Genomic DNA, 27,770 nt, shown 5'->3' with positions numbered 1-27,770 from the left:
TGTCTGTGACAGATTCTCAACAAAATTGTAACTGCATATGCTATTTTTTCTACCTTTTGAGATGTTTTCAATACCTTGCCACTAGAGATCAGTGTGACCAAAGAATTCAAGAGCCTAGTTTGATATGACTGTATTTTTTTACCAGTTACAATGCACTCTAAAATATATAGCTGCATATACAGGATTAGAAATTATTTAGCAGAGATATAAAGCCAGAGCCTGAAGAGCACATGACCACAGATCAAAACTACTAAGCATTTCTGGTACCCAGAGGTTTTAAGATTATCTTCATAGCTGGTAATGAATCTGAACACTTGGGACAGTGTGTGTGTTAGCAGTTTAAATCTGATACATACAGAAATATATCAGAGAGGGGAAAAAAAATCTGCCAATGGTTAGTTTGCAGTATGCATTTCCACATAATTTAAAAATAAAAAAAGGGAAGGATACTTTAAACATGAAACGGTATTATGTATCCTTCACTCTGCTCTAAAATTTGGTATCCGTTGTGAGGGAAATAATGCATGATGTGACCCAGCGTTTTCACAATGGCAGAGTGGTGCAAGGGCAAGTGGGAACTGTAACCACCCCCCACCTCCCCAGTTAGATTTTCACTACAGAGCAGGTAAGAATGAGACATGCCTCCAGCCCTGAATATTCTCACATAGCCATTTTCCACTTCAAGATAGATAATTTTAAATCTGTAATTTAAAAACTGAAAACCAAAATCTGTGATTTGTATTCAAATCTGTATTGACTTCATAAAGGTGTGCCTTGGTAGTGAGACAAACACAAGGAAGACAACCAGAAATGCATAAACCTGCAGGAAACCAATACCATTTTCTGCATAAATTTCGTGGCAACTAAATACTCTTGACCAAGCTCCCTCCATAGGAGGTGGGCAATGGTACTATATATTAGCTCCTTTATCCAATCCTACCTTCCTTTTAGATAGATTTATAAACTAGTCAAACTAACATCCAACATGACAGATTTGTCCCCTTTTTTTCACATTGAAGCAGGGAGTTGCATGTAATGAGAGTCTCTGTCCCACCACTAGTACCTACTGATTGCTTTAGTAGAAATTACTTCATGGGCTTCTACTTTTTCTTTCTGAACCTAGCTGCCAGTATGAAAACCACTTCCTTGCCTGCACTTCCATTCACCGGTCCTCAGTTGCCTCTTGGTCAGCACAGGAGAGTCCAAAAGGCAACAGAGGCATTGCATGTGCTGAATACCCATCCTGTGTGCTTCTCTGAGTCTCATCTATGAAGCAGCATGCCGGGAAGAAATGTGGAGTGGTTGAGACGTCTGTAAATATGATCTTCACTTAGGACTAGCAAAAGCAATTATGCCTGTGGAATCTCCTCACATATATATTCAAGGCAGGATTTTGCCCTGTTACAAAGCTATCCTGCCAAGAAATACATTACCTAAGGGCATCAGAGAACAGTTTCGCTGTCTCTGCCACCACAGCTTTCAAGTCCTATGATATGCACCCTCTTTTGCTTCTATGGTAGTTACGCTTGAATAAAGACCAAAGACAATGTGAGAAATACAATTTATAATTTGATTACCAGTTAATGAATTTGGTGTGGTTTTTTTTTTTTTTAAATTATCAAATCTGTGTCATCTTTCTATTATTCATTATCTGTACCAAAAAAGTGTGCAAATGTGCAAATGGTGTCACCCTGTGAAACGATTCCTATCAGCTGTCCAGATGAAACATGGTAGAAGATACCTATTTCTTCAGCAGATATACAACTTAAGATAAATGAACTTATTCCATTTCCTCCTGCATTAATCACTTTCTAGTGTTTAATAGATATTAACAGAAGACATCTTTAAATCATTACTCTTTAAGATCTCTTGTGGCAATGCTGGTTTAGATATCCACTCAAGAAAAAAGAAAAATAGCTTGCAATGATATTCCATTAGTTTAAGATACTTGCATTACCAATGAGAATGACAAATGTTTGGGATCAGCAGAGTAAGATTAAACCATAAAATGTATTTTTTTTTTTTACTGTAGATAAAATACAGCATGGCAAATTATGAATTAATTCCTACTTTGTTACTATGTGGTATGTTTATGAAGGAAATGTAAAAGAATGTGGACTCGCTGTATTCAACATGGTTTCAGCATTTAAAGCAATTAGACATAATTTTCTGCCTTAGTGCTTTTGGTAGGATTCCAGAAAAATGTGTATAATAACCCTTCTTATAAGTAGAAAGATAATACTTGAAGTCATATATATATATATATATAATTTGATCATAGCAAGCCTTTCTCCTTTTGGAGGTGTACTGTAAATCCCAGAATTACCTGAGAATATAATACTGTGCTAAAGTTAAATTTTTGTGTAATCTGCAAGAAACTTTACCAGAGTATAGGACCCTTCAGAATCACTTCAGCTGTTATTTGGACTGAGAAAGATTAGAATATAATTGAATGTATGCCAAGGATCATCTCATCTAATGATTCACTTCTAAACGTGGAGACAAATCCAGAAGTCATTTTCGAGAGGGAATGATTTTTCTATATATAGATATCTGTATGTGGGTTGCTTACTTTAGTAATTAGTCCTAAGTCTGTATTAATAAAGTCAATGGTTTACAGAAGTTCACTCATCATATTTCAAGACATCACCTTCATGGATCACACTTTGGAGTGCTTATTTTTACGTTGACTACACAGAGAACCTAGTGTGATAACCACTATGTAACTATGGGTGAATGCCACTCCAATTCTTCTACTATATTACATATTCATAATTAAAGATTTCTAGATAAGAAATGTTTTGTAAAAATAGCATTATTTATCGTTTCTAAAGTAAATGTATGAAGACTTCACTTAAGATTGTCCTGAATGCTAGCTAAAAATGTAGCAAGCATCTCCTTTTAAATTTACGATAGATGGACAAGAATGGAAAGGGGAAGAGTGAGTTGCCCAGTGTTACACAGAATTCAGCAGCAGACAGAGAATAAAATCTGGGTATGTTTATAGTCCAGACTTCATATAGAATCATGTTACCTCTCAGATAAACTTGAGCTAGAAATTAGTGTAGAAATGATCACCACCATACTTTATTTTTTGTATGAGGAAGAAACCTCCATCTACCCACCTTTTTGTAAATATTAGGCTGTGGTTCACTGTTGTGGTGATGTTGACAAATGGGCCATCTCCAGTGAATAATACAGTTGATGACATATTTGCATCCCTGGAAGGAAAAGACACACGTGCATAGTTGTAGGTATTTTTTTCCTGTTCCACCAGTGGAGGAATGTTTGAGAAATGATTATGGTGGTTGAATAAACTGCATCATTTTATTCCTGAAATAATTACTATTTATCAGTTGATATTTGAGGCTTGAATTCACATGAATTAAAATGCAACTCACCTACTTTCACTCTTACATCTTACTCTAAGATTTATAATACTACAATAATATTGAAAAAGACAGAAATTAATTATTTTAATAGCATAAAAGATCAATTTCTGTTTTTCTGTGTAACAATGAAGGGTTTGCAGTACCAATTTTTAAATATATGGATCTAAAACTTAGCATGCAAAATGGAACCATAATAGATGAACCTTGGAAGATCACAGTTTTGCTTTTTTGAGGGGAGATAATTACATCGATACTATACTTCTGTGCCTAAAGAAGAAATGAAACTATTTTATATCATGAAGAACCTAATGGAATAAATGCCACCTTCCTTAGAAATTAGTTCCACCTTGTAGATCTGTTCAAATCAAAATAACTGTTTGTGGAGTAGAGTCAAGGGTGTCATGTATGCTATTGAACAGGACAATTCCTCTGAAGTGGGGTATATTCCTCAACTAACTGTTTTTTTGTAATTATGGCCTTTTGAACACCAAGAATTCTGTGTGTTATCAGTGAGATAAATTGTTTTAATGTTTACAACCCATATCCAGATTTACTTTATAACCCATTATGCACCATATATTTTGTGATACTGCATATGACCAGCTTGGAACATACACCCAAGAAACATATTTGCTTTCTCTTGAGGAAGCATGGGGAAAAAAGATAGCTGTGGTCAGACTACATAATTTTTTGAGGGGTGACAGTGTACTCCCACCTGAGCCTTTAGCCATACATTATCTCAGGTGCAAGAGGAGAACAATTTGTGCAGGTTTAATACACAGGGAGCACCTGTGTAGAAGGAAGCACCATCTCTTCTCTTCAAGTGCAGTAAATCTCATTCTCCTGGGAAGTCTAGAATCATCCTGCAAATTTGCTGTGTATGGAGAGTAAGACCGGCCATAGGAGAAAGGGGTTCAATAGCTCTGCTGTGCCACTAGGACAGCTGCATGACCTACCCTACTGAAAAAGTAATTACTGCAGCATTTCTCAGCCTGGAAATGATCAAGGCCTTAATGCTGTCTCTAGATAGATAGGTAGATAGTGTCTGTACACTCTAGTTCACAGACTTTTATATTGATAAAACACTAGTACACTAATACGTATTTCAGAAATTACCCCAGAACCCTGACTTGACCTGTTAGATGGTCTGGGAGAGTAGTGAAGTGCCAACCCAGGTAGGTAAAGTCAAATTATACAATGAAGAACTTAAGTGAGACCAGTCTAATCACTGAGCTACAGTAAGTACAAATGTGTGAAAAAGGCACTAAATTGTTTCTTTGAAAAGAGTGGGCCAGGAGCTTTTACCGATGTAAAAAATAAACATGTTGTCAGGAAAAGCTTAGAGTATGTACATTTATGAATATCACTGGCTTATATTTTACATGGCATATTATACCAGGAAACTTCAAATGAATGCACGTGTGCTTTACTAGATTACTCTAACAGACTCTGTAATAGGGCAAACACTATAAACCTTCCAAGTCAAAGCTTCCACCAACCTCATAATACTCGTGAAGATCTCTTGACTCACCTCAGTATCTTTCTTGGTCTTTTTCAGCAAAGACTGAGCAAACTATTTCCCACTCCTCTGCTGAAATTTCTGGATTACAGTTTGGCACTTCTCTGAGCTTCTCTGTAACCACAGGAGCTTTATTAAGCTTTTTGAAATAAAATCTAAGCCCTTTTTTGAGAAAAACATTGATAATTTCATTTAGTTATTTAGTGCACTGAAGCACACACAACTGGAAATCTCTAAGCCTTTTATTGGTAAATGATGAGGATTAAGGATTCCTGTAAGTATAAGAAATCTTGTACTTTTTTTCCTGGAGATATTCAGTTTAGTAACAGGAATATAGTCTCTTCTGCAGGTCCCCAAATGCAGTGTCACAGGTCTCTAATTTCTGTTTTGGAAGACGATCTTTTAGAAATCTTTCAGGTTGTGACAAAAATGCTCTTTAAGAGGCTAACCTAGGTGTTAAGTAACTCTCAATCTATTCAACATGTTCATCAGGCAAAACTTTCAGAAAACTTAGAGAACAGTCTTGGAAGTTTATTATGCACAGATGTAAAGAGATATCTGTGCAGTGAATTCCTCAGATATTATTGGTTTTCATGTACCTAAATACTCTATGGATCACTATGACTTCAGCCTTTCTGTTTCGTAAGTGCTCAGTAACGATAAGCAGTTACAAATGTTGTGAAAGATTCACATTAAGTGGTACCATGCTGAAAAAAAAATTCAGAATAAGGATAGAAAGAAGTATGATTGATAGCTCCAGTTCTTTTCCCTGTTTAAAAAAAACCAACAAACCAACTATTTTCTTATTTGAAGAAAACATGTTCACACATTTTGCAATTAATTGTTTAGTTCTCAGGCTGTGGAATGTTTGCAGTTTGTTTAATTTGTGTTTGAGACACAGGGCAGTGTTTCTTTTTCATCCACTGATTTTTCTGACAGAAAAACAAACAATGAAGAATAGTAGTAAATTACAAACAGGGAACATTTTCTTGGGCATAAAAAAAGCTTTGGTCATGTGAATTTATATGAAGAGCTGCTGTTTTCTAAATGCTTGTGTGCACACAATTTTATATATGAAAATTTGAAGATGATAAATAGAAGTAACCTCTCTATACTTTCTGGATTTGAAATGAAGCTTCTTAAGCAATGGGTTTAAGCAGTGTCTGATCCGAAGTGAAGCTGTGGACCTACAAAGCCAAAAAAAGTCATTGAGATTCCTCCTGTGGCTTTCAGGTCAAAGTGCATATTATTACTTGGTGACAACTATCGGGAAATTAATTCTATCACCAGATTATTAGGAATGTCCTAATTCTGGTTCTTAATGCTGAAAACATTGAGAACCAGGTTCTTACATCCAGCATATGACACTCATTGGCTCTACAGAAGAGTAAGATCATGCTCTCTGTTTATTATCCTAACTTACCCATCAGAACACAATTTTTTTTTGTATAAATTTTTGGGGATCATTTCCACCCCTTTCAGGCTATGTGTTACATTCTTAGCACACTGAAGAACCTAGGTCTGACATTCAAAGGCAGGATTTTCTGAGGTGTCTCCAGGAACTAGGCATGTAGCTACTACTGACCATTCATTTGTGGGGAGGATGAAAACCTAACTGACCTGGAAATCTCAACTCCAATGACCTCATTTCCTTCTCAAGAATTTTGCACATTTATGAAGAAAATACACTGCAGGGCTGAGAGTGAGGCTTAAAATCTCAGCCCTTGTTAGACTTCTGGGTATGGCAAAATTGCAGTCTGTCCCCATTCCTGCATGCAATTCAGTGAAGACCCAGATGGCTCTGCTCCCAGAGAAACAAGAACGTTTCACACCCGACTAGTAGAATGTTGAAAAGCTCAATGTTGGTTCAAGGAAAAGTGATGCTAACAATAATCGGGTTTTAACAGTGTTGTCAGATGCACACAGTTGCAAGTGCAAGCTGAGCAAAGGGTCTTGTTCAGGTTTCTCAAGTGCATCAATTTGTGCACCTTGCACTCCAGACTCATTAAGAATATTTGTAAATGATTTACCTAAGCTATATTTTGTAGATGAACGCATAAGCATGCCTGCAGATTTGCTTCCTGTTTGGCACACATCACAAATGTGACAGTCACAGATTTGAAAAACGGAGGCAAAAAGATTCACATTTGTGTTTTATTAGAATCTGCATGGAACATTGCACTTTCTAGCCCTGCTACATGAATAATTGGGATATGCTACAGGACTCCTATAATTTCAGTTCTTTTCATAAATTAAACAGTAAATGAGATTAACAAATATATAAGCAATTAACAGCAAAAGTAAATTGTTCCAGATGAACCTTAGCCTCTTTCTCTAATGAAGCATGATTCTAGGTAATTATTCAGTATGGGAGCATGAGCTATAGCCTACTCAAGACCTGTTGTTACAAACATCTGTTAGTAACAAAATTGCTACAGGGGGATTCATGGAAGGCAGAAATAGCATAGTGCTTACAGGAGTTAAATATATGTATATACATATGAGTATTTTATCCTATTCTGTAGGATCAGTAACAGCAGTAGCACCCGGGATATGAGAATGTGATGCAATTCAGGTTTAAAAATATTTTTTCTTGACAATGGGAATATGTAATAAACTAAGAAACGGAATTAAAAACATGTAACTAGGGAATGTAATAGGATTATTTTTAGCAAGTATATCCAACTAGTTTATATAGACAAACTGAAGTGTACTGCCACAGAATGTTATGGAGACAAAAGCAGAAGTAATTTTTAAAAGGTAACAGAAAGTACCATGGAAGACAAAGTTCACTGAAGCCTATCAAAAATTAAAAATGTAAATTAAACTAGTAGACCACAAAATGACTAGTGTCCAGAAGTTATAGAGGGAAAGGAGGCAGGGCAGGTGGAGAAAGAATCAGAGGAAGAAGGCTACTGGCTACTGTAAAGAACAAGGTATTTGACTAGAAGAACATTTAGTCATCGTTTGCATGTTCTTATATGCATGCATAAATGAGTTAACTACACACATAAATTACAATCAGGATTTGTGCATACAGTTATCTGATATTTATGTAAATGCAGTACTTACTCAAAGGGAAAAAAGTAAAAATAAAAAAAATCAAATCCAGCACACATTCATCCAATGACTAAAAGTATTTTCAAATAACACTTGGATATTTTTCTAAGTCCCCTTAACTCTGTGATTTCTACAATTAATTTATCAGAAGGACATTGGCAGACATCCTACTTTGGTCAGAGACCAACATAATGAATTGCAACCTTAGAATTTAATTTGATTATTACTTGGATAAGTGACATTCCCTAAAAACCTCAGCACTGTAGGAAAGCTATTTATTATTCGGTGAATGGCAGTGAAGTTGCATACAGTGTAAGTAAGGCCAGAATTTAGGCTATTAATTTTACCATAGATTGAAAAATACAACACTTCTGCACTCAAACCTCCCCACCATTTCCCTGGAAATTCTGCTAAACAGTGACCGACGCCAAATGTATTTTTTCAGTCATATACTTCCCTCCTCTCTCCCCCTTCTAAGTGTGCCTCAAGAGAAATAGTTTCCTCACCCAATAGCTCAGGTCTAATGATAGGTATGAAATGGACTGGGAACCCAATAGCAGAATAGCCAGGTGATTATCTGGAATTTACTTGAAATGAACATTAGTATGATAACAGAGCAGCCAAGGCTGCCGTTTGCTCCAGCTTTATTCTTGAGCCATCCTTATAAAAGTTAAGATGTAAATGGTGACATAAAGCGACAAAAGACTAATACCTCCACATCAGTCTCTCATTATTCTCCATTATGTATCCACATGCCTAATCTGCTATATTCAGTCATCAGTCCTGTAATGAATGCCATCAAAACAGGGTCTGTAACACTTACAAATTTGTTGGCACACCAAGCACTTCACTTGCCACAGAAAAATACTTTTGCCCTTTTTTTTGATGGTAAAGACACCAGTAAAATGATGAGGAAAACACCAATATACTGCAAACAAGTTACAAGGACAATAAATGTTTTTCACTCACTCTAACCCCAGTAGCTGGCAAACACTGTCTGAAGTCTGTTCATTCCAGTCATCCGCACATGCCAGGTGCCACGTCTTCCCAATTCTTGCCTGTACCAGCCCTTCAGTGCTTAGAGAACCATTAAGCAATCTCACTGTAGACCAAACCAAAATGAACAGAAGCATTTTAGATAGGTGGCAAACCACATTCCCCACCACCCCAAGCAAACAGAACTGTAATATTAACAGACATAGTATTGGCAGCAAAGACCAAAAAAATGTTAAAATAAGTTACAGTGGTAATAAACCCAGCATCTCCAGGATGTTGTGTTCCCACAGGAAGGAAATGTTATTGTCATCTCCTTCTATATTTCTGCCTCAGGAAAGTTTCATACCCTGTATTTTGCAAATGTCTCATGAATAGACAATAAACAGTATATTTTCCATCAGTTCTAACCAATGTTTTTCCTTAGCCAGCAATATATAATTTCCAGACACTATGTGAAGCTTTAGCTCAGTAACACTGACTGGAAATAAGGTTAAAATCAGAGCTGACAGAAAAATTGGATCTTCCAGTTCCAATTGCCATGAGAATTTTCACTGTTTTCATTGCATCTTTAGTTAAAGCACACACACAAAAAAATCAAATCTCCCTGAAAACCAATCTTCCTATCAAAACTTCTCCCCAAACAAAATATTCAGAAATAAAATTCAGAAACTCATTAACTATTTGGTGAAAAATCTTATGCTATTGGCATAGTAAGGAAGGAAGTTGGACCATAAGGCTTAAGAAGGTCAACAGAATCCCACATATGTCTCAGGAGCTACAAGCTGCATTTCAGGCAAAGGACAGTTATTGCTAGCATAAAGTAGGGGAAAATGTATAATGCATTTGAAATTTACTGGTTGCCAAAATAATTATTATAAAAAATTTTAGTTGTCCAGAAAACATTTTTCCACCAAAATGTTTCCAGAAAAAAAGTAAAGCATACATACTATAGCAAAAAAAGAAGAAAAGAAAAAAAGAAGAAAAAAAAGATTTTTAGGAATGCCTTTTTGACACCTAGAGTGCATGAATGAAAGAAGTGATATACAGTGATAAACTAATGATAAACCTCAGTCAAGAGAAATATTTGAGCAGTCTTGAAAAATCAAATTGTTTGTATTGTGAGATTTCTCCAAATTACTTTTGACATTTCTCCTCTCTTCTACTTGTACTATAATTCCTTTTCCTTTCTCCTCATCAGATCCATGTTCTCCAAATATATTGTTGGTAAGGAATAAAACACTGAGTACTTAAAAACTGCTTAATTAAAATGTCATATATTTTAGAATTCTGCAAAGGAGAAGGTATCCTATGCCTTTTCAGTCCACAAGAAGTTTCAGAAATTGAACTATTTGAAAATGACAGTTTGTGTAGTTCCAATTGCCACTTCTGATAAGAAATTGAAATTGGTTTCAGGAAAATGGGCAAGACTTTTGGACACTGGAAAGACTCGATGTGAGGATGTCTAATTTAATTTCCATTTTATTTAAAGGCTTAGATTGATTCAGCCTATGTTTGGATTAAATGGGTTTTTGGAAACAAGTTCTTTAATGTGGAGTAATTTTTTATGAAGTAATAGACAATCTATGGAAGAATAAATCTTTGGGAAAATGTACGTCATGTTAATGTAGGTGATGGTTACCTTGTTCAGATGTTCTTTAGCAAGGACTGGAAAAACCCATTCAAGTCCTCTTTGCTTAAGAAGAAACTGAAGTGAATTTTATTCTATGCATTTTAAAGGAAGAATATGTTTGCAACAAAATAGTTAATTGCACTAATGTGAAGACTGAATCTGTGCCTTCAGACATATATATGTATACATATAGTTATATATGACACATACACAGACAGACATATATATCTGCATGAAAAAGATGTTGAAATCAATGAGAACTGCCAGCACACATCCAAGGACATACCTGATCCCTAGCAGTCCTCTTTAAAACAAAGGAAAATTATGTTGTACTGAGCTTAAAAGCCCACTTTTAACTTTTCCATTAGTGCTCCATAATAGACTGTCGGAAACAGCAATTTAATTTCTGTGCTAGGCCCAACATGATTTAAACATTAGTTTTACATTTACATTATTGTTTAGAGAATGCTATTTCCATGTTACGTGAAATGAAGCCAAATACTGTAAACCTACATTTTGGAAAGTACCATTTTACCAGAGGAATAAGCAACAGCAGCTGTTGGTCTCCTGGTAGGAGCCTGCACATCCACTATGAGCAATGGATGCTGCTTTTGCAGCTGTGCAATCCTGCCACCCTAAGGCAATGCCTCCACAAGCTGGAATCCAGGCAGGCTGCAGGGTGCCATGTGCTGCAGTTTGGCTTCACACCCACAAAACTATCTAGGAGTTTCCAACAAGAAGATTCTTATACTCTACTCTGCGCTGCAGAATGTATACTGCTGTGAGAATCAAATTAATTACAGCAAAATGTGATAGAATTTGGGAATACGAAATGGATACAGAAGGAAAGCAGGTAATGAATTTCCATTTAATTTTGAGGCCATTACAAGCAGCCACCGTTTTAAGCATAGAGGAACTTCCTACCTTTTCCAGAGGTCTTCATGACCTCACATATGCTTTCTCAGAAAAGTGACTTTGTTGTTTGGCCCTGAGAAACTCAAAGAGATACTGCTGTGTAAGTTGGCATGGGCTGCACACAGCTGCAGTAAGTAGTTTATGCTAGCTGAGGTTTTGTGGCCATTCTCCTAGGTAATTCTTGCCCAATATGCATGTATTACTTCTCTTTGTATGAAGGAAACCTTACTGCACTTTGCTTCATCAGAGCCGTCTTCGCACTGAGGTAGGTTGTCACAAAGGTTGTGCAATGGTATACAATCCCCACTACCACACTGATGCTCATCAATTGCACAAGCTCCTGAAGGAAAAAAGGAAAGGAAAACAAATCTGTAACTATGAGGAAGGTTGATGTTCACTGGAGATCATACAGTTCACCTGAAAGAAAAGTTGAGTGGATAGTATGCAGAACCCTTGATTTCCTTTTCTTTCCTATCCATCTCTTTTTCAAAATAAAGATTATTTTCAGATAAATAGAAGCCAATTAAGAATGAAGTCTGTGATTTTATACCTTGTAGTTTCTGCTATAGTTAGCATTGCTTGTTTACTAGTGTTCTTCTGTTACATGTAATAAACTTTGGAGTCAAATCCTGATTAAATCCTGTCAAAAGGGGCTAATGATTCCAAGTTTCAGATGTTCAGCACTTTCACAAAAGTTTAGAGACCTTAAAGTATGTCAAGTCAAGCACAGTAGTAAAGAATCACTGAAAGGCAAGAGTCTCCTTTCGAAACCTATCTTGGAGGAAAAGGGGAAGAGACAAAAGTAACAGAAATTTCAATATCAGTTGCGTAACAGAAGCAGATCAGATAGAGAGCAAATATAAAGTTATAATTCTTTCTATGGCCAAAGTGTATTTTTAATGGCACTGTTCTATATATTTGGGGAAAATATACACTCATAAACTCAAATTCTATAGAAAATTTATTTTCTTTATTTTATCTTCCTGGAGTTACTGACTGAAGCATTTAATTATCTAAAAGTCTCATTTAAGGCAAGATAATTGCTTTGCTTTTGAACTTTTAATATTTATATAAAATGATTTATTTATTAGTCAGTAAGGCCTGTTGTACAATATGGAATCAAAAGAATATGGTCTATAAAAGGACTGAACCAGATTTTCATGTGTTCAGTGGCCATAACTGATGCAGATTTTCCACAGAATTCAGTTCTTACTCAGACAAGCTTTTTATTATACTGCATACTACCCAATAGTATTTATTTTCAAATTATGCTTCCTTTTCAAAAACTCAATATTTCATGGCAAAATAAAATACAAAGAATAATTAGCTTTTTTTGGTAAAATTAATTTATGTACTGACAATCCTTTTATCCTTGGGCCTGCATGTTAATGACACTAGTCTCTGTCCTTTGGCTGCAAGGATCATGAATAAGCATAATTTTCATGCAAATGGAACTTTTAAAATATATTTAACCAGAACTGGCAATGGCATCTTCGAGAACTCTGCCTTGCTAAGCTTGATTTTTATTTTACAACAAAATATGGGCAAAGCTGGCTCAGCAAAGATGCTGAACCAGCTAAAAATAAAAAGCATAGTGTTGGACTGAACAAATGGGATAGAGAAGGTAGAACAAGAAGCAGCAAAATGGTCATATGTCCATATAAACCTACCTCTCAGCCTTGCACAATGGGACTAAATGGAGCTGATTTTCAAAAGTAAATCAATGCTTAAGACTTTTTTTAAAGATTATGAAAATTGATCTTACTGTTAATCTACAAAAAAGCTGCAGCTAGCTAAACATGCTGGGAGATACTTTTTTATGATGCTTAAAGTAAGAAAAATATCATATATTCTTGTTGACTTTCTGTTCATGGAAAGGAATGGTACTTCACACATCTCTGAATACAAACTACTTTTTCCTTCACTTTGTTCTGCTATCAGACTTCCACAGAAGCAATAAAAAGCCTCTAATTAACTCCATCAAGATTTGGCTTAGAGTAAGTGTTTGTCCTAGTAAGCCTATCGCTCTTCCACATACTTCAGCATTTGGGTCCACTTTGCATAGTTTTAGAGAGCTGGTTGGTGAATTACTTATATGAGTGACAGTCTAATTGCAGCCCCCCAAAAAACCAGAAGTCTTTCAGAAGGGAACTGGCTGGGACCATAAACACTGCTGAGCAAATATGTGAAAGACTGTCTTTCCAGGTCCTTCACACCTTAAGGACCAAATTTCTAAAAGTGCAAGAAAGACCATATTGCAAACAGTAATTAGAGTTACCATATACATTTTTCTCTTCTAGTGGTGTGACTGATAATATCTTACATATGCATTTAAGAATACATTAACAACACTTTCAAATGAGTCACAAAGTGATACTCTTTTTGGGGTCTTGTATAGGGAATAGTTTGTATTTACCTTCAATAATTGAATAGGTTTTGGTACATTTTGAGTCAATTTTTCACATAATATCATACAGATTTGCAGGAGATACAGACATTGGTCCAATTACACTAAAGCAACAAACCCATCACTTTTCATGCTGGAAAACATAAAGTACAGATGGGTAACTGCTAGGCTTTTTCTCTTTAACATTTTCATATTTCGTTGATCAAATCGTGAGAGTCACCTTCCACTTTCCCCTTTTTCTCCAATGTATTTGACCAGTGTATAACCTCTTAAATACAGGTGTTCATGTGCTTACCTAGATGGTATCCAGTAGTAAAGTTTGCAAGAAATCCCTTCTTTGTTGCAGATTTATCCGTAAGGAGGATTACTGTCATCTGGTTTGTTGTAGAGAAGACATCTGGCAATAGCCCTTGTCCTGTATAGACAGCTGTTCTCCAGCAGAACATGAATACATTTAACCAGTTTTGTTCTTATGCATTTCAAAGTGTTTGGGGTTCGAAAACAAATATTGCTACTACATGAATACAATTATTCTGCCAAACCTAACTGTTATTAGACTGCAATGATCAAAGTTCAAGCCCAAATTTGACATAGCCATATAAAAAATAAGGTTCAGCTAAGAGATTATGCTTGTTTTTCCACATACATGAGCAGTCTTATTTATTGAGAAGTTAATTTCATTTGGATTGCATAGAAAGCAGAGTGTATGCAAACATTTGGGAAATGTGAGGTCACATACAGTATGCTTTCTCATTTTCCTCATAATTTCTGAGACCCAAAAATGTGAAGAAAAGTAGAATGAAATTAGGGATAATTAGTTTTCTTTATATTATATCCATCAGTTTGCTTCCAGCTCTCTGATTACATTCATTTTAGTACCCAATGGTGTTACTTGCCCAAAAGTAAGGAATTGGCTCCTCTGCCATCTCTGATTTCAACTACATCATAAATATTTTCCAGATCAAAAACCTGAAAATGAAGTTGAATGTTTTTTCCATTTTCAGCATTTAAGTACCATACACCTAGAAAATAATAACACATGCACACACTAAAATCAGCTTTTTGGTTGTTACATTTAAAGTGTCATTTTCATGTTGAAGTATTTTTTGGGAAAATTGTCTCTGCTAAACTGTTAAGAATCACCCAGGGGACACAGAAGTCTAAATCTTATCTTTGAAAGCAACTTATGCTGTCAAGATCCAAAATTCAATTGATTCATTCTCTAAAACACTTTTGAAAACTGGATTTAGGCTCCTAAGACATATACACATGCATGTTTTTACCATTCTGATAACTGTGTCCCTAAAATAGCAAAGCTAATTCTTTTGTAACTGTGAAAATGTGACAAATAGTCTTGTGACTTAAGTCTTATTTGATAGTAAGATAATTTGTATAATCAGTGACAGAAGCCTGTCTTTCAAGTTAGATGTCTTTCAAGAGAAGTATTTGCTTGTTTAACCTATGCTTTATCATATGTAACCTATGTTAATATGGATACTATGGAAATCTTGTAAAGAAAGTAAAAAAAAAAAACCACCAAACATTTTTTTTAATCTATTCATAGAATGAGAAGTATCTTCTCACTAGTAGGAATCTCATTTGGGAACTTGTGAAATTAATGCCTGGAAATGAAAGCCATATCTCAAGCGGGACAGAAACACAAAATTACAGCTCTTGTGATGAGCATCCCAACACAATTCTCCAGTTAAAGGTGAAGTAATAAATAATTAAAATTTCATTAAGAAGCAATGGCAAAATTCTCTTCCTTGCTTCATCCATCAACAGCACATAGTGGGCCACGTTGAAACTTTTTCACTTTTGTCATCTGTAGCTCGATGTAAATCAAATAACATCAGTAGAATAACGTTTTCACTGGTATGTTAAGAAACACTCGATAAAGAGAGGATCCCTTCCAAAATGCATGCACACGTTCTTTGCCCCTAGGTAAACTACTTAACAGAAGAGATGATATTAACCTGGCAAATACATTGAGCTATAATGTTAAAATGGGGACTTTCAGCACTTTGTTTGTTGTGGCATTGGCATAAAGGTATTTAACATAATAGGCATGCATGATGGAATTGGCCTGTCTGAACCCGTTCCAAGGGATTATCCTTGTCTTCATCACTTTTTATTCAAATGGCACAATTCCTTAGCTTCTGCTAAGTGCCATACAGAGTTTACTTAAAAGATCCCATTGTGTATGGCTTAATATTTGCTTGACAACATCTGACTTGGGAAAGCAGATTTAGTATCTCTACTTTTATATGGCTAAACTTTTCCCAAGACTTGGAGAAGAATGACTTACAGAAAGCTTGATTAGGATAATGGTTTGGGAAGTTTTCAGAGCTGAATGTACTGTTTGGCTCCCACAGTTCAACTGGACCTCCACAGTCAGCTGAAAAAGAAAACATTTCAAAACCATAATTAACCTATTGTCTTACTTTTGCCTTCCATTGTATCAAAGATAATTTAGAAAAAAAAATTCTGAAGAGGATATTCAAGCTAACTTCATCACTGTAAGGGTTCAGTTACAGTGTCATTAATATAAAGCTTGAATGGTGAGTTGTTAGAAGCCAACACTGATAAGGACACAGCATTGAGGAAAAAACACGTGTAAGAATTTCACTGTCCTTATTAGTTATAGTGTCAAAGTCAGACCTGCTGACACATACAATCGATGCATAGTGTTATGTACAGCTATAGTCCATATATTGCTGTTTGTGAAGTGCTAGTGCCCAGGTACACAACTGTATTCACGGTGGTGCTATGAGAAGTCTTTGGCATGTAGCTAGGTGAAGGACACAGGCTGTCCTTCCTTTGGTGATTATTGTTCTGGAAGCTGTGCATATGACAGAAAATATGAAGAAAAAAAGGTGTGATACAGTCAACTGTATAATTTAATAGGACATTATTGTAAAAGGTAGAAAATGTCAAAGAAAGAGGGAAAGCTGTTCCCACTCTCCCACCCTCCCAAATATAACCTGTTTATGCAGTTGACTTGTATGCCTTGCTTATTACCCAATTGATCTTGCAGCATTAGCAGAGATACTCAAGTATAAAGCCCATTTTGTCATCTAGAAAATAAACTTTATATCAAAAACACCCTTACACTGTTAGATTTCATCAGCAGGACCCCAAAAACTTTTACAGTTAAACTGTGTAAATGGTCAAAGTACCCATTTTTTTTTCTTTGAAAAAACTGCTCGAGTAAGAAAGGTTTTTATCATAAACTTGTGTATGTACTTATATATAAAAATGAACAAAATTTAAAAGCAAATATTGTAGATATGTATATACACAGATGTAAACATTCACACACATAGACATATCCAACAGTACATTACATATTCAATATTATCTTTCAATATATAGTTTAGGTGGTGGTTTACATCCAAAATATGTCAGCTTCATATTCAAAATCTTTACTTCATGTTAAGAAATCTTATTTCTTTTCATTTCAGCTTTACCATAAGAATGAATTTTGGTGTGTTCCCTCTTCTGTTGTTTGCAATTACTTTATTCAAAAATAAACAGGGCTCCTCCACCTGCTTCAGGAAATAGAAGTTAAAACAGAAGAAATCTACCTTTTTTTATTTTCCTTTGTTGTGGTTTTATTCTTTGAATTAGATTTTATATTTTTAACTTTCAGACTTTGGCTAAACTTTTAACGCTCACCCCCTTATAGCTCAAATTTTGCGTTTCATTGTGTCTGTCCATATTGCACACTCTGAGCCACTTGCCTGGGAACTAGGGACATAATCTACAAGTCCTACTGAGTTTGCCCAATTGAATCCCACTGGGAGGAAGCCCCACTAAATACAAGAAAGATTCGAACTTTCTCATGACAGCCATCTTCTAGAACTTTCTATTTCACAAAATCACTCCTGGCAAGAAAAGCCAAACTCTCCAAAAGGAAAAGGAACTGTTAACAATCACACACTGACCACCAAGCATATTATGATTTAGCTGTATGGCTCACAGTGAGGACTACTTTCTGTAAATACCATTAAAAACAAATATAGACTACACTGGCTTTTTTTATAGCACATTACTGCACGTACAAACAGACACACAACTACTGTAAAGTTGCATGAAAAATACATGATTCTTAGACATATCATCTGATGATATAAGCAGAGCAAAACCAACTTTCTTAATAGCAGAGTAGGGGCAACTTATGGTGAAATCTGATCTGGTGTTAACTACAAGACACATTAGTAATGATCTTTGTTCTCCTGCGCTGAAAAATGATGGAAGTAATTGATTTTACTCATGTCTGGAAAAACTGTTTTAAAAATTTCCAGTGATCTTTAAACACAAACTTATGTGGAGTTATTTGTATATCTGTCACTCGTTAGAGAACCAAATAGCAATCAGCACCAATAAACTTGGTCCTTTCATTGAGCATAACAGATAATTTTCTCAACACTGTAGAAAATATATGACATATTCATAAAATAATCCTCTGTGCTTTGTCCAAAACATTAATTTATATCGACATACACATCTTAAGTGTGGAATCTACCCTGTAATTTCCACACTGTTTGTGTTAAGAGACAAGTTATAAATCAATACGAAGATGAAAGCAATCCGGTTTAGATGAAAGTGTAAGGCTGACAGTTTTCTGCAAAAGACAAAAGCAAATCCAGCTTCCCTATCCCACCACTAAAATATATTTTTTTTATTATTCCATAAGCTTTTGTGGCAGTGTGAATGATGCCAGTGCCTCTTACTGAAGCTCTAAGTCTAGCAAAAGAAATTGGCTCAGCTCAGATTCTTTCATCTTTTGTTTACAGACATGACATTTGTAGTGAAAACAAGTGTTAGTAAGCTCATACCATATCTATCAAAGTAATTTCAGACTTCTTTGAAGATGATTGATAACATATTCACTTTCTTTTCAGCAGGTTACAGACAGCATATGCCTAGCATGCCTCAACAAATTTATGCAAAAGATTAGGTTTTTTACCCAGCAACAGCTTAGACTGTTCTTTTGTATCATATTGAAGGACAATATGGATCCTCTCTAACCTGTTTCGTAAATAGTTCTATGCCACATGACCAGTTCCTTTTTTTGAATATTAAAACTTCATCGCCATATTTTGGGTAGACATCTATAATTTGAACGATATTTCTTTGGTATTTTCACAGCAGCACTAAGCTACTATTTACCACAGGGTCACTCTACCACTAATCATTAGACCAGGGGTCCTCAATCCAGCCCCCGGTATTTACAGACACACACACCCCCCCCCCCCGGGTTGGGGGGGGAAACCAAGCAGCCGCAGATCTGCCACTTCATCTGCGCGCCGGCCCCTGTTTAAAAAGTTTGAGGACCCCTGCTTTAGACTGATGCTAACTTGTGAGGTATGTTTACCAACAGCACCTGAATGATGGCTGGAGGTGGCAGACATCAGCACCTCTCCACAGTATTACTTTAGTGAAAATGACAATCGAATTCCGAAATTCACTTTGGTAAATTATAACTGAAATTACTAGTGTTATTAAAATTTAATGTTGCTGACAGAGACATGTTCTTGAACTTTATCTCCCTGTGTCTCAGGATGGAGCTCTAAAACAAAATTTTGCTCTTATAGTTAGAAGGGTTTGTTTTCTTACCTGGCCTAATGTGGTAGATTTAGAAGTGATAGATTTCATAGAATGACAACATTAGTACATAGTGCTTCAACATAAATACAACTCAAACAGTCTTTTTCTATTAAATTTAGACCATTTTTATTTACTATATGATGTCAAGAGGGCAACTAGCTGTGCCTTGTGACAGTAAATCTAATAGCACACGCTCCTGGAACATGCTCAGTTTGTTTTAATGATTTGAAGCCATCTGTGAATAGATCTTTTGTAAAAATCTCTTTTTTCCCAAAAGGTTCATGGCTCTTTCACAATAATTTATAAAGCCCTATCAAATATTTTAATTATTTTTTTTCTGTGAGACCTATTCATATTTGTACCAGGTTTTGCTATGAATGTGCATGGACCTGGTTAACATCGTATGCAATCTTTCTTCATTTTTCATGTACATTTTCTGGATTTATAATGATGGGTACAGGTACTTTTCATATTTTTCTCAGTGAGATTTTTCTAAGTATCTCTGTGAAACTGGAATGTTTTGAGGATGCTTAAATGTCTCCGCTTTCCTCTAAAAGACTCTGCAACATGATAGGTCTGCATCAGGCTGTACAACCTGTCTGGGTAAGTGCATATGCACTATAGGTAGTGATGTTTCATGTTTCATTAACTTCTACTTGGAGAAGATTCAAAAATGTGCAAATAAAAACAACCCTTTTCCAGTTTCCCACTGAACCTGGGACTTAGATGAGGTGCCAAGAAGGCAGTAAGACCAAATGAGCTAAGGCACCATCAAGCAGGAAAAAAGCCCCATCCATTACTATTAACAGCAAGCACTTATAATTTTTGCCTTACCACAAATAGTAGAGTTAGCAAAGGCAAAATTGAAGGTATTAGGCTTAGATTTTGACACATTCTATAATTTATGCAAATATTGAAACCTCTCATTAGATTAGGGAGTGGAAAGAGTTCATTGATCGGGGTTTTTTTTTGTCTACTCATTACCTGAGCTGCTGACTGTCCTGCCTTTCTGTTTCCCTATTTAAATTTTTGTTGAAACAAATATCGCTTCACATTGGAAAGAACTCATTCATTCTGAGCCTTGTTCCAGGTAATACCTCCATTTTGGATATTAGACACTCATATTGTGCTCCATTCTTAAACCATTATGGCACAAATAGATTAATTCCCCTAAATAGGGGAGTTTTCAGTGTGCATGTGTTCTCACAGCTTGGTGAATTTTTACTGTTGAGACCTCTACTGATATCATTATGTGACTTTGCTCATTCTCTTATTCCCCAGCTACATTATTTATAATTTCAAATACAATGGTTATAATTTTAATTCTCCTTCTTCTTCCTTCCCCCTTCAGTGGCTTCCTGGAAGCTTTACTAATTAAAGCTTTTAGAGGAAAATTCTGAATTCTTTATCCTTCATTCTTTCAAGTACTCATTGCTTAAACTGTGAATCTACCAGTTCTGTTGCTATCAACAGAGTCATGGGCAGGGAACCTGTTCCCTAGTACGTTATCCTGAAAATAATTTTATAATGGTGAAGAAAGATTTTTATAAAAGTGAAAGCTGGAAATTCTGAATCACTCATACACAAGTACAGTAATAGGAAATGGCAATCAACTGTAATATAGTGTTTACTTACTAGGAGCTGAAGGAACAGTAGTAACAGTTGGAATCGCAGTTGGCTCTATATACAAACTTTCATTACACTTTCCCTTTGTCAGGCCAATGTCATCCAAGGCAATATCACTGGGACCACGCTTTTTAAAGGCATCAAAAATAACCTGAAGTTCATGAAAAAAAAATATAGAATTTTATAATTTAATGAAATATTTTTCAGCTTCCTATACTGAACCATTGTGTCATCCTTCTTGAATGTTCCTATTTCCACTGTAATTTATGCTGGTGCTATACTCAGAGGAGGGCATCAGGGATGAGACAGAATTCCTCACAAAACAAAACAGCACTATGTAAACCAAGTGCCTCATTCTAAAGATGCAGGAACTTCTTTGTATAAATTATGAACATAATTTAAAGCTATTAAATAACTTTACTTTTTATATATAAATATATGTAACTTTTGAAACACAAATACTGTATCACTCACCAGTCCAAACTTCTCCCGATCTACGGGCATATCTTCATGAAAAATTGGAATTAATCTTTCATGAAAAATGGAATTGTTATTGTACTTTAATATCCACACATTTAAAGCAATCCTGCTGTCAAGGAAGTTGTGCTGGTGAAATATAAGTAGGTATAGCACTCTTCCTGACATAATAAAACACACACTTGCTGAGAATCAGATGCAGCCAGGTCACAGAGGCACTTACTTCCTCAAGTGGTAAATGTATCTTTCTGGCAGTGTTTTTGCATCAATCAAAACTATTATAGCAGGACAAGCTATCCCAAATACCTATAAAAAGAAGTTTCAGTGGGGAGTTGCTGAGGGAAACGCCTAACATAAGTCTCCTCCTTTTGTTTACAGATAAAAGTCAGGTCAGTTAACCATGTGGCACCAGCAAGTGCCTGGAACACACTTCCAGTGAATTATTCTGTAATCAGTTAGTGAAAACACTGCTTCAGAATAAGAAGTTATTTAATTTAAATCTTCTCAAGTCTTAGTGCCTCATATACTCGCTCTTGAGGTGTTAAACTCCACATCAGATTTTGATAGGCTTTGAACACCCTTGTTTTGTGGAAAGCTCTCTTTCATGATAACATTGATCGATTATCCCATGACAATGTTAAGGTTTTCTGTTTTCTACAATAATAACACTTTAAATTCCAGAGTAGGGAAGGGGTTGGTGTGACAATTCAAATGGAGACTCTTGTCTTCTGCATGTTAATATTTATTTGATGACATGCATTAGTAAATAGTACTAGATATTATCTTTGGATCTGTGGATCACTGGGTTCATTTGGCAGAAAAAACGGATGTCAGATTAGCTAAAAAAAAAAAAAAAAAAAAAAAAGAACTAGCAGTTTACAAACCTTAAATTCAGATGTTTCATTTAAAGTTACTTGTCCATAATGCCAGTTGTTTCCATAGTTTCCTTCTTTCTGGAAAATGATCTTTTCCACACCATGCTTATTACTTACACTAACTCTTAAACGATAAACATTAGTACTGTACATGAAATACCTAGAGGGGAAAGAACAATTTTAGAATAAAGTGAAATTTCATGAAAAAATATCAAGCTTTTTACTTTATAAAATGTTTTATGGAACAAGGGCTAATTTGCACATGAAAAGAAAAAGAAACATATGTTTAGATTACACCTAAGTTTTACTTGGTTATTTGCTAAGCTTTCTGCAGAAGCCTAGTTAAGCTTCACAACAAAAAACATTTCAGGGATTCTTAACATAATTTCTGTATAGAGAGGAATATTGGATGCAAGGTGAAAAATAAAATAAATTAAAGCTACCTGAAAGAATCAAACCTTTAAAGGAGCCAAACTTTCAGGCCTGAAATTGAAACCAATCATGGAATTCCAAACAGAAGCAGGCTTCTGTTGCTGGCATACTGACTTGGATTAATATTATATATGAAAGAAAGCTATTTGGTTTTATTCTTAAACAAAGTATATGTTTAGGAGTTATGTAAGGATACCAAAAGCTAAGACAAGATGAATCTGAAGAGTTCAAAGGCAAACTCAGAATCCGAACTCTCTCTTCTCTGAATCCAAGTCCTATGGGTGTTGAAATATAAAATCCTGCAGGATAATGACCACATTTTAGTCAGTACAAAATTAATGATTTGTATTTTTAATGAGAATTTTTACATTAAAAATAATATCAAGCACAGTCAGTGTTGCATGACAGAAGTTTCCTGACACAATAACCGTGAATGATTATATTCATCAGTCAATGACACATTAAAATCAACTTGTAAGCTTGCAGACGCTCCTCAGAAGTAGACATGAAATAGGTCCTTTTGAAGTCAGTGGGAGATCTGCCTTTTATTTGGTGAAGGCAGTGATTCACCTGATTGATTTCTACTTAGTTTATAAAAATGTCTTCCTGTTTGACATTTCTTATGATTTTGCAGAAAAAAATCCTGACATTTTATAATTTTTATCCACGTAATAATGGGAAATATGAGTTGTATTTTGAGGGTGGTGAGGGAATGACTACATGAATATTTTATAGCAAGGTGAAGCATTATAAACAAGCAAAATACATTATTTGGGGAAACTGGGGTTTTAGCTTTTATAAGTTAATCCTTGTAGCTGGGAATTTGGACTTCATGTTCCCATACAGAAATATAACATGAGGCCAGCCTACAGAGGCATTGCATCACAAGAAAAGCAAAATTTGGCAGAGTTTGAAGTCCTGAAATAAAATTCTTAGTCTATTGAAATAATATCTGTAATTTTAGATTTTATTCTATCTAATACATATATTTGCAAATATTATATTCAGAGAATCTACAAATAATTATAAATATAATTATATAATATGGATTATATACACACTATATTCTGTTATTTATACTTCTAGATTAGCTAGCTTTTCCATGTGGGAGGTTAAAGTACCTGAAAATTACTCTAAAATCTGAATCAGACCTTTCATTTCCTATGTTGACTTAGAAAGCATGCATTAAAATATACATGGTGTCTAGTTTTGAGAAAATGAGCATAGCATTGTTTTTCAGAAAAGGTTTTCACATAGTCAAAATGACAGTTCTCTGTCTTCGTTTCATCAGTTCTCTGAGTATTCAGAATAAGTTGCTGAGTATGTATTAAGTCCTTTGCTTTCAAAGAGCATCAAAACAAAACTACACTCTCACTGAATGTATGTAGTAGCTAGATATTAATGATGCAGCTCATGTTTTTAGTTCAAACACGTTGTAGAAATTTGAATATTCAATACATTAGCAATATTACACATAGCAACATTACGTATGTCAGCTTAGATCTAGATAGTGAAGCAGAGCACCTAAAATAAATTAACATTTCAAGTGAGCTAGACATCTTTGTCAAGTATTTTATTAAACAAATTTTACATTCTTTCATCTGATTTGTATTTCTAAGTAACAAGCAGAAAGACAAAACAGTGTTCTGAAGATTGTTTAGAAAATGTGCATTTACTCAGAGAGAGGTGGATAATTTCTATCCAATAACATGATAAATAATATTTTTCTTTTCCTGGAAGTAACTTGTTAAAACTTAATTTGCGTTTTCCAGTTATTCATCACTGAATAAGTTTTGTATAAGTCTTGCATAGAATACATATAACCACTGCAAAATCTAAATTATATTAATTAATTTTAGCTGGACTGAAGAATCAGCTGAGAGATTGACTGATTTTCCCGCTGAAGAAAAAAAAAAACACTTTTGGAGTTTAATTCTGGGATAAGCATTCATGATATACTTTCCAAATCTGATTCCTATCAATATTGACTCTTTTTATATAATCAACTCTTCCAATTAAGTTGGTTTGCTATAGCAGTTGCTGGAGTGTTTGTATGTTTTGTACATGTGTTGAAAATTAGTGTGTCTGGTGTGTGATTCTAACTGGGGACACAGCTGCCCAGCAGGTCCACTTCATGTAAAACCAAAATTATTTTGTGATGACCATGCAGATGTCACCAGTAGATAGGGATTAAATAGAAGCAATTCCATTAAAATGTACCTATACATGTTTTTTTTCCCTTAAGGTAAACATGCAGTTATTTGACCTATAGTACTGTTGCGTAACAGAAATTCCTTTCTCAGGTAAGGCACCTATATATATTAATATTTTATAGTAATAGCATTGAAACTTTTCAATACCTCACACTTTAATAACTTCATATATTTCTTTACTTCTTCTTTTAGTTTTGATGTATTTCTACAAGATGGCAATTAGTAGCATAAAACATTTTGTCTGGCAGCTCTTACATATTTTTATGGCAGAATAAAATTACATCCTAATAATACAGTATGAAGAATCCATTGTACATTGCTTTAACATAAGCTGAATCAAACTTTTCCTTTAATCTGCAAACAACTTCTGTTTGATCTTACCTGACATGTTGCCAAATGTATGATCAAAATCAGGACCACTCATAAAGGGAAAGGTAGGACCCTGAACTCTTTCCCAGTTTGAATCATCATCTAAATCTTGTATCCAGTAACAAAAGCCATCTTCAAAAGTGCAATTGACTTTCTCATAATCTGTGAATAAGAACCTCTAGTAAATAAAAATGGTAGAGACATTTTCTCAGAACTACAAAGGAGTGAGTGACAAATAATACAAATGTTTAAATATGCTTTAAAACTGGAGCCCACAGTAACTCAATTTCCTCTTCTATGCGATGCAACATAAGTACTGAAATAAACGTGACATTTATACTTATTAACAGAACACTATTGCTGAAGATGGCCCTACATGCTTTCGCACTCATTCACCAACCTTCTAACCTTTTTTTTTTTTATCCTTCACCAGTAATGTGGTGGAGGAATGAGAGGACCCCTTGCATAGCTAACACTCAGGGCTAACCCTGCCCTTTTCCTGTTTTCTCTGCCAAGGTCTGGATTGCTCCAGCTGGAAAAGTACCAGGGATGCCCTTTTCCTTGTCCTTCTCCTTTGCTCCTTCTTTGCTCATATTTGCTGCCACATTCTCATCACTTCTCATGAAATTTTGCTCGGGGTCTTTTCATAGCACCCTGAAGTACAGGTCAGCCTCCAGCAAGGGCTTCCACATATCAAGGGTTTGATTGCACTCTGGATGCTTCCTGCAGCATATCCCTTCCCAGTCACATCCCCTATTCACATCCTGCTCAAAATTTAGCAGCTGAAGAACGCTTCACATGTCCAAACTGCATCTGATTTTTTTTTCCTGATTACCAAAGAACACCAATGCATGACTCATATTGCTGAATTTAGTTGTCACTGTAGATTTTATTGCATCTTTTTCCAATGCCTATTTACTGAAGAGGTATTTTCCTGTATGTTAGTTCTAACATTTGGGACTACTGCTTGTGGCAATGAGTTAGGACATCAGAAACTCTGGAGAGCAGATACTGTCAGGTGATCAAAGAATAATGATTAGTGTCAGTGATTCAACAGTATTCACAGGTGAACAAACTAGCTGAAAGGTATCTGATGGAGATATGGTCAGAGTTTTACTCTTATTTAAACCGATTAACTTTGTAAGGCATCATCCTACCGCTAGATATAGGCCTGTAAACCTGTGGACAGTTTTACTGAAATCAATGATTTGATCTTTAAAATAGGATGAAATTTCTCCAAGTCAATCTAGTTAGTGGACTGAGGCCAGAAAATACTGCTTCCCTTTTCATCTACATTTTATCGAACTGAAAACATAATTTCACCAAACTTTAGGGATAACAAACAAATACAGACAGAAGAAAACACTTACTCTTTAGTTCATTTGCATTAAATGTAGTGTATGTTGCATTAAAGCCATTGTAATTTTCAGAAGAAGAATCAGATATAAACTGTGCTGTAGCCTCATGAGAAAAAATGTAAATATTCTCAGGATTAGTCCCTGAGAGAGAAGCTGAGAAAAAATAAAGAATAATACAGTCAGAAAGAAAACAATCCCGTGCACATTAAAATCTCCAGTGCTGTTACAAAAATACTGTGGATTAGCTTTTTGAGTCTTAAAAAATGCTTTCCCTCTTGTACTATGGTTCTGCCTACAATAGCTTCAAAACCCTGAAGGCATTTAGCTGTTTGGCTGCCATATAAGTATTCTGCACATGCCATCTCTCATATTCATCAATATGGGTATCAGCTAGTGGAGAAATGCCTGTTATAGTACAAATATTTAATACTATAATCTTCATAACCATGCTTATTATGCTATCAATGTTCTCAAAACTCACAGCTATGCACTCTGAAACTAGAATCACAGTATTGATTACATATTTTTGTTACAAATACTTACTCTCACAGTTTAACAATTAGCACATATACTTACAGATAATGAAAGAGTAAAAGAAAATGTGAAATTACATAGGAATTTCATTTTGTGATGTAGACATGAAGCATACGGCGCAGGAACAATTGTAATGATTCAAGAAGTGACTGGACCGTGTGCTAAATCATCTAGGCTCCCTTTTCCATGAAAGGTTAGACCAGAGGACCTTTCATGGCCCCTTCCAGCTTGAGCAGTTCTATGATTCTATCTAAATCTAAATTTGGACTTTGAATTTTAAAATAATTTAAATTCACTTATATAATTTCCATATGTGTGAAATGAGAGGATTGATACAAGTAATCGTAAATAGTT

General features: G+C 35.2%; 2 protein-coding genes across 2 annotated transcripts in view; one reads left to right on the top strand and one right to left on the bottom strand.

Moving 5' to 3' along the window:
• CHODL (chondrolectin) overlaps positions 1 to 6,025 on the top strand; it is a 45,332-nt gene extending 39,307 nt beyond the window's left edge. The window contains exon 9 of the transcript XR_008730998.1: positions 1,124 to 6,025. The gene's annotated coding sequence lies outside the window, so the exon portion shown is untranslated. The remainder of the gene's footprint in view (positions 1 to 1,123) is intronic.
• Positions 1 to 27,770, bottom strand: part of TMPRSS15 (transmembrane serine protease 15) — a 57,821-nt gene that overhangs the window by 7,290 nt on the left and 22,761 nt on the right. The window contains exons 9-19 of the mRNA XM_055702753.1: positions 26,895 to 27,035; positions 25,537 to 25,686; positions 23,139 to 23,241; positions 22,520 to 22,670; positions 21,168 to 21,309; positions 16,228 to 16,317; positions 14,816 to 14,941; positions 14,215 to 14,346; positions 11,742 to 11,852; positions 8,941 to 9,073; positions 3,126 to 3,221 (exon numbers count right to left, since the gene is read on the bottom strand). Coding sequence (XP_055558728.1) covers positions 3,126 to 3,221; positions 8,941 to 9,073; positions 11,742 to 11,852; positions 14,215 to 14,346; positions 14,816 to 14,941; positions 16,228 to 16,317; positions 21,168 to 21,309; positions 22,520 to 22,670; positions 23,139 to 23,241; positions 25,537 to 25,686; positions 26,895 to 27,035 — 1,375 coding nt within the window. The remainder of the gene's footprint in view (positions 1 to 3,125; positions 3,222 to 8,940; positions 9,074 to 11,741; positions 11,853 to 14,214; positions 14,347 to 14,815; positions 14,942 to 16,227; positions 16,318 to 21,167; positions 21,310 to 22,519; positions 22,671 to 23,138; positions 23,242 to 25,536; positions 25,687 to 26,894; positions 27,036 to 27,770) is intronic.

The sequence above is a fragment of the Falco cherrug genome, chromosome 2 (genome assembly GCF_023634085.1).
Source record: "Falco cherrug isolate bFalChe1 chromosome 2, bFalChe1.pri, whole genome shotgun sequence".
Lineage (NCBI taxonomy): Eukaryota > Metazoa > Chordata > Aves > Falconiformes > Falconidae > Falco > Falco cherrug.
This window is presented reverse-complemented; position numbering and strand designations above follow the sequence as displayed.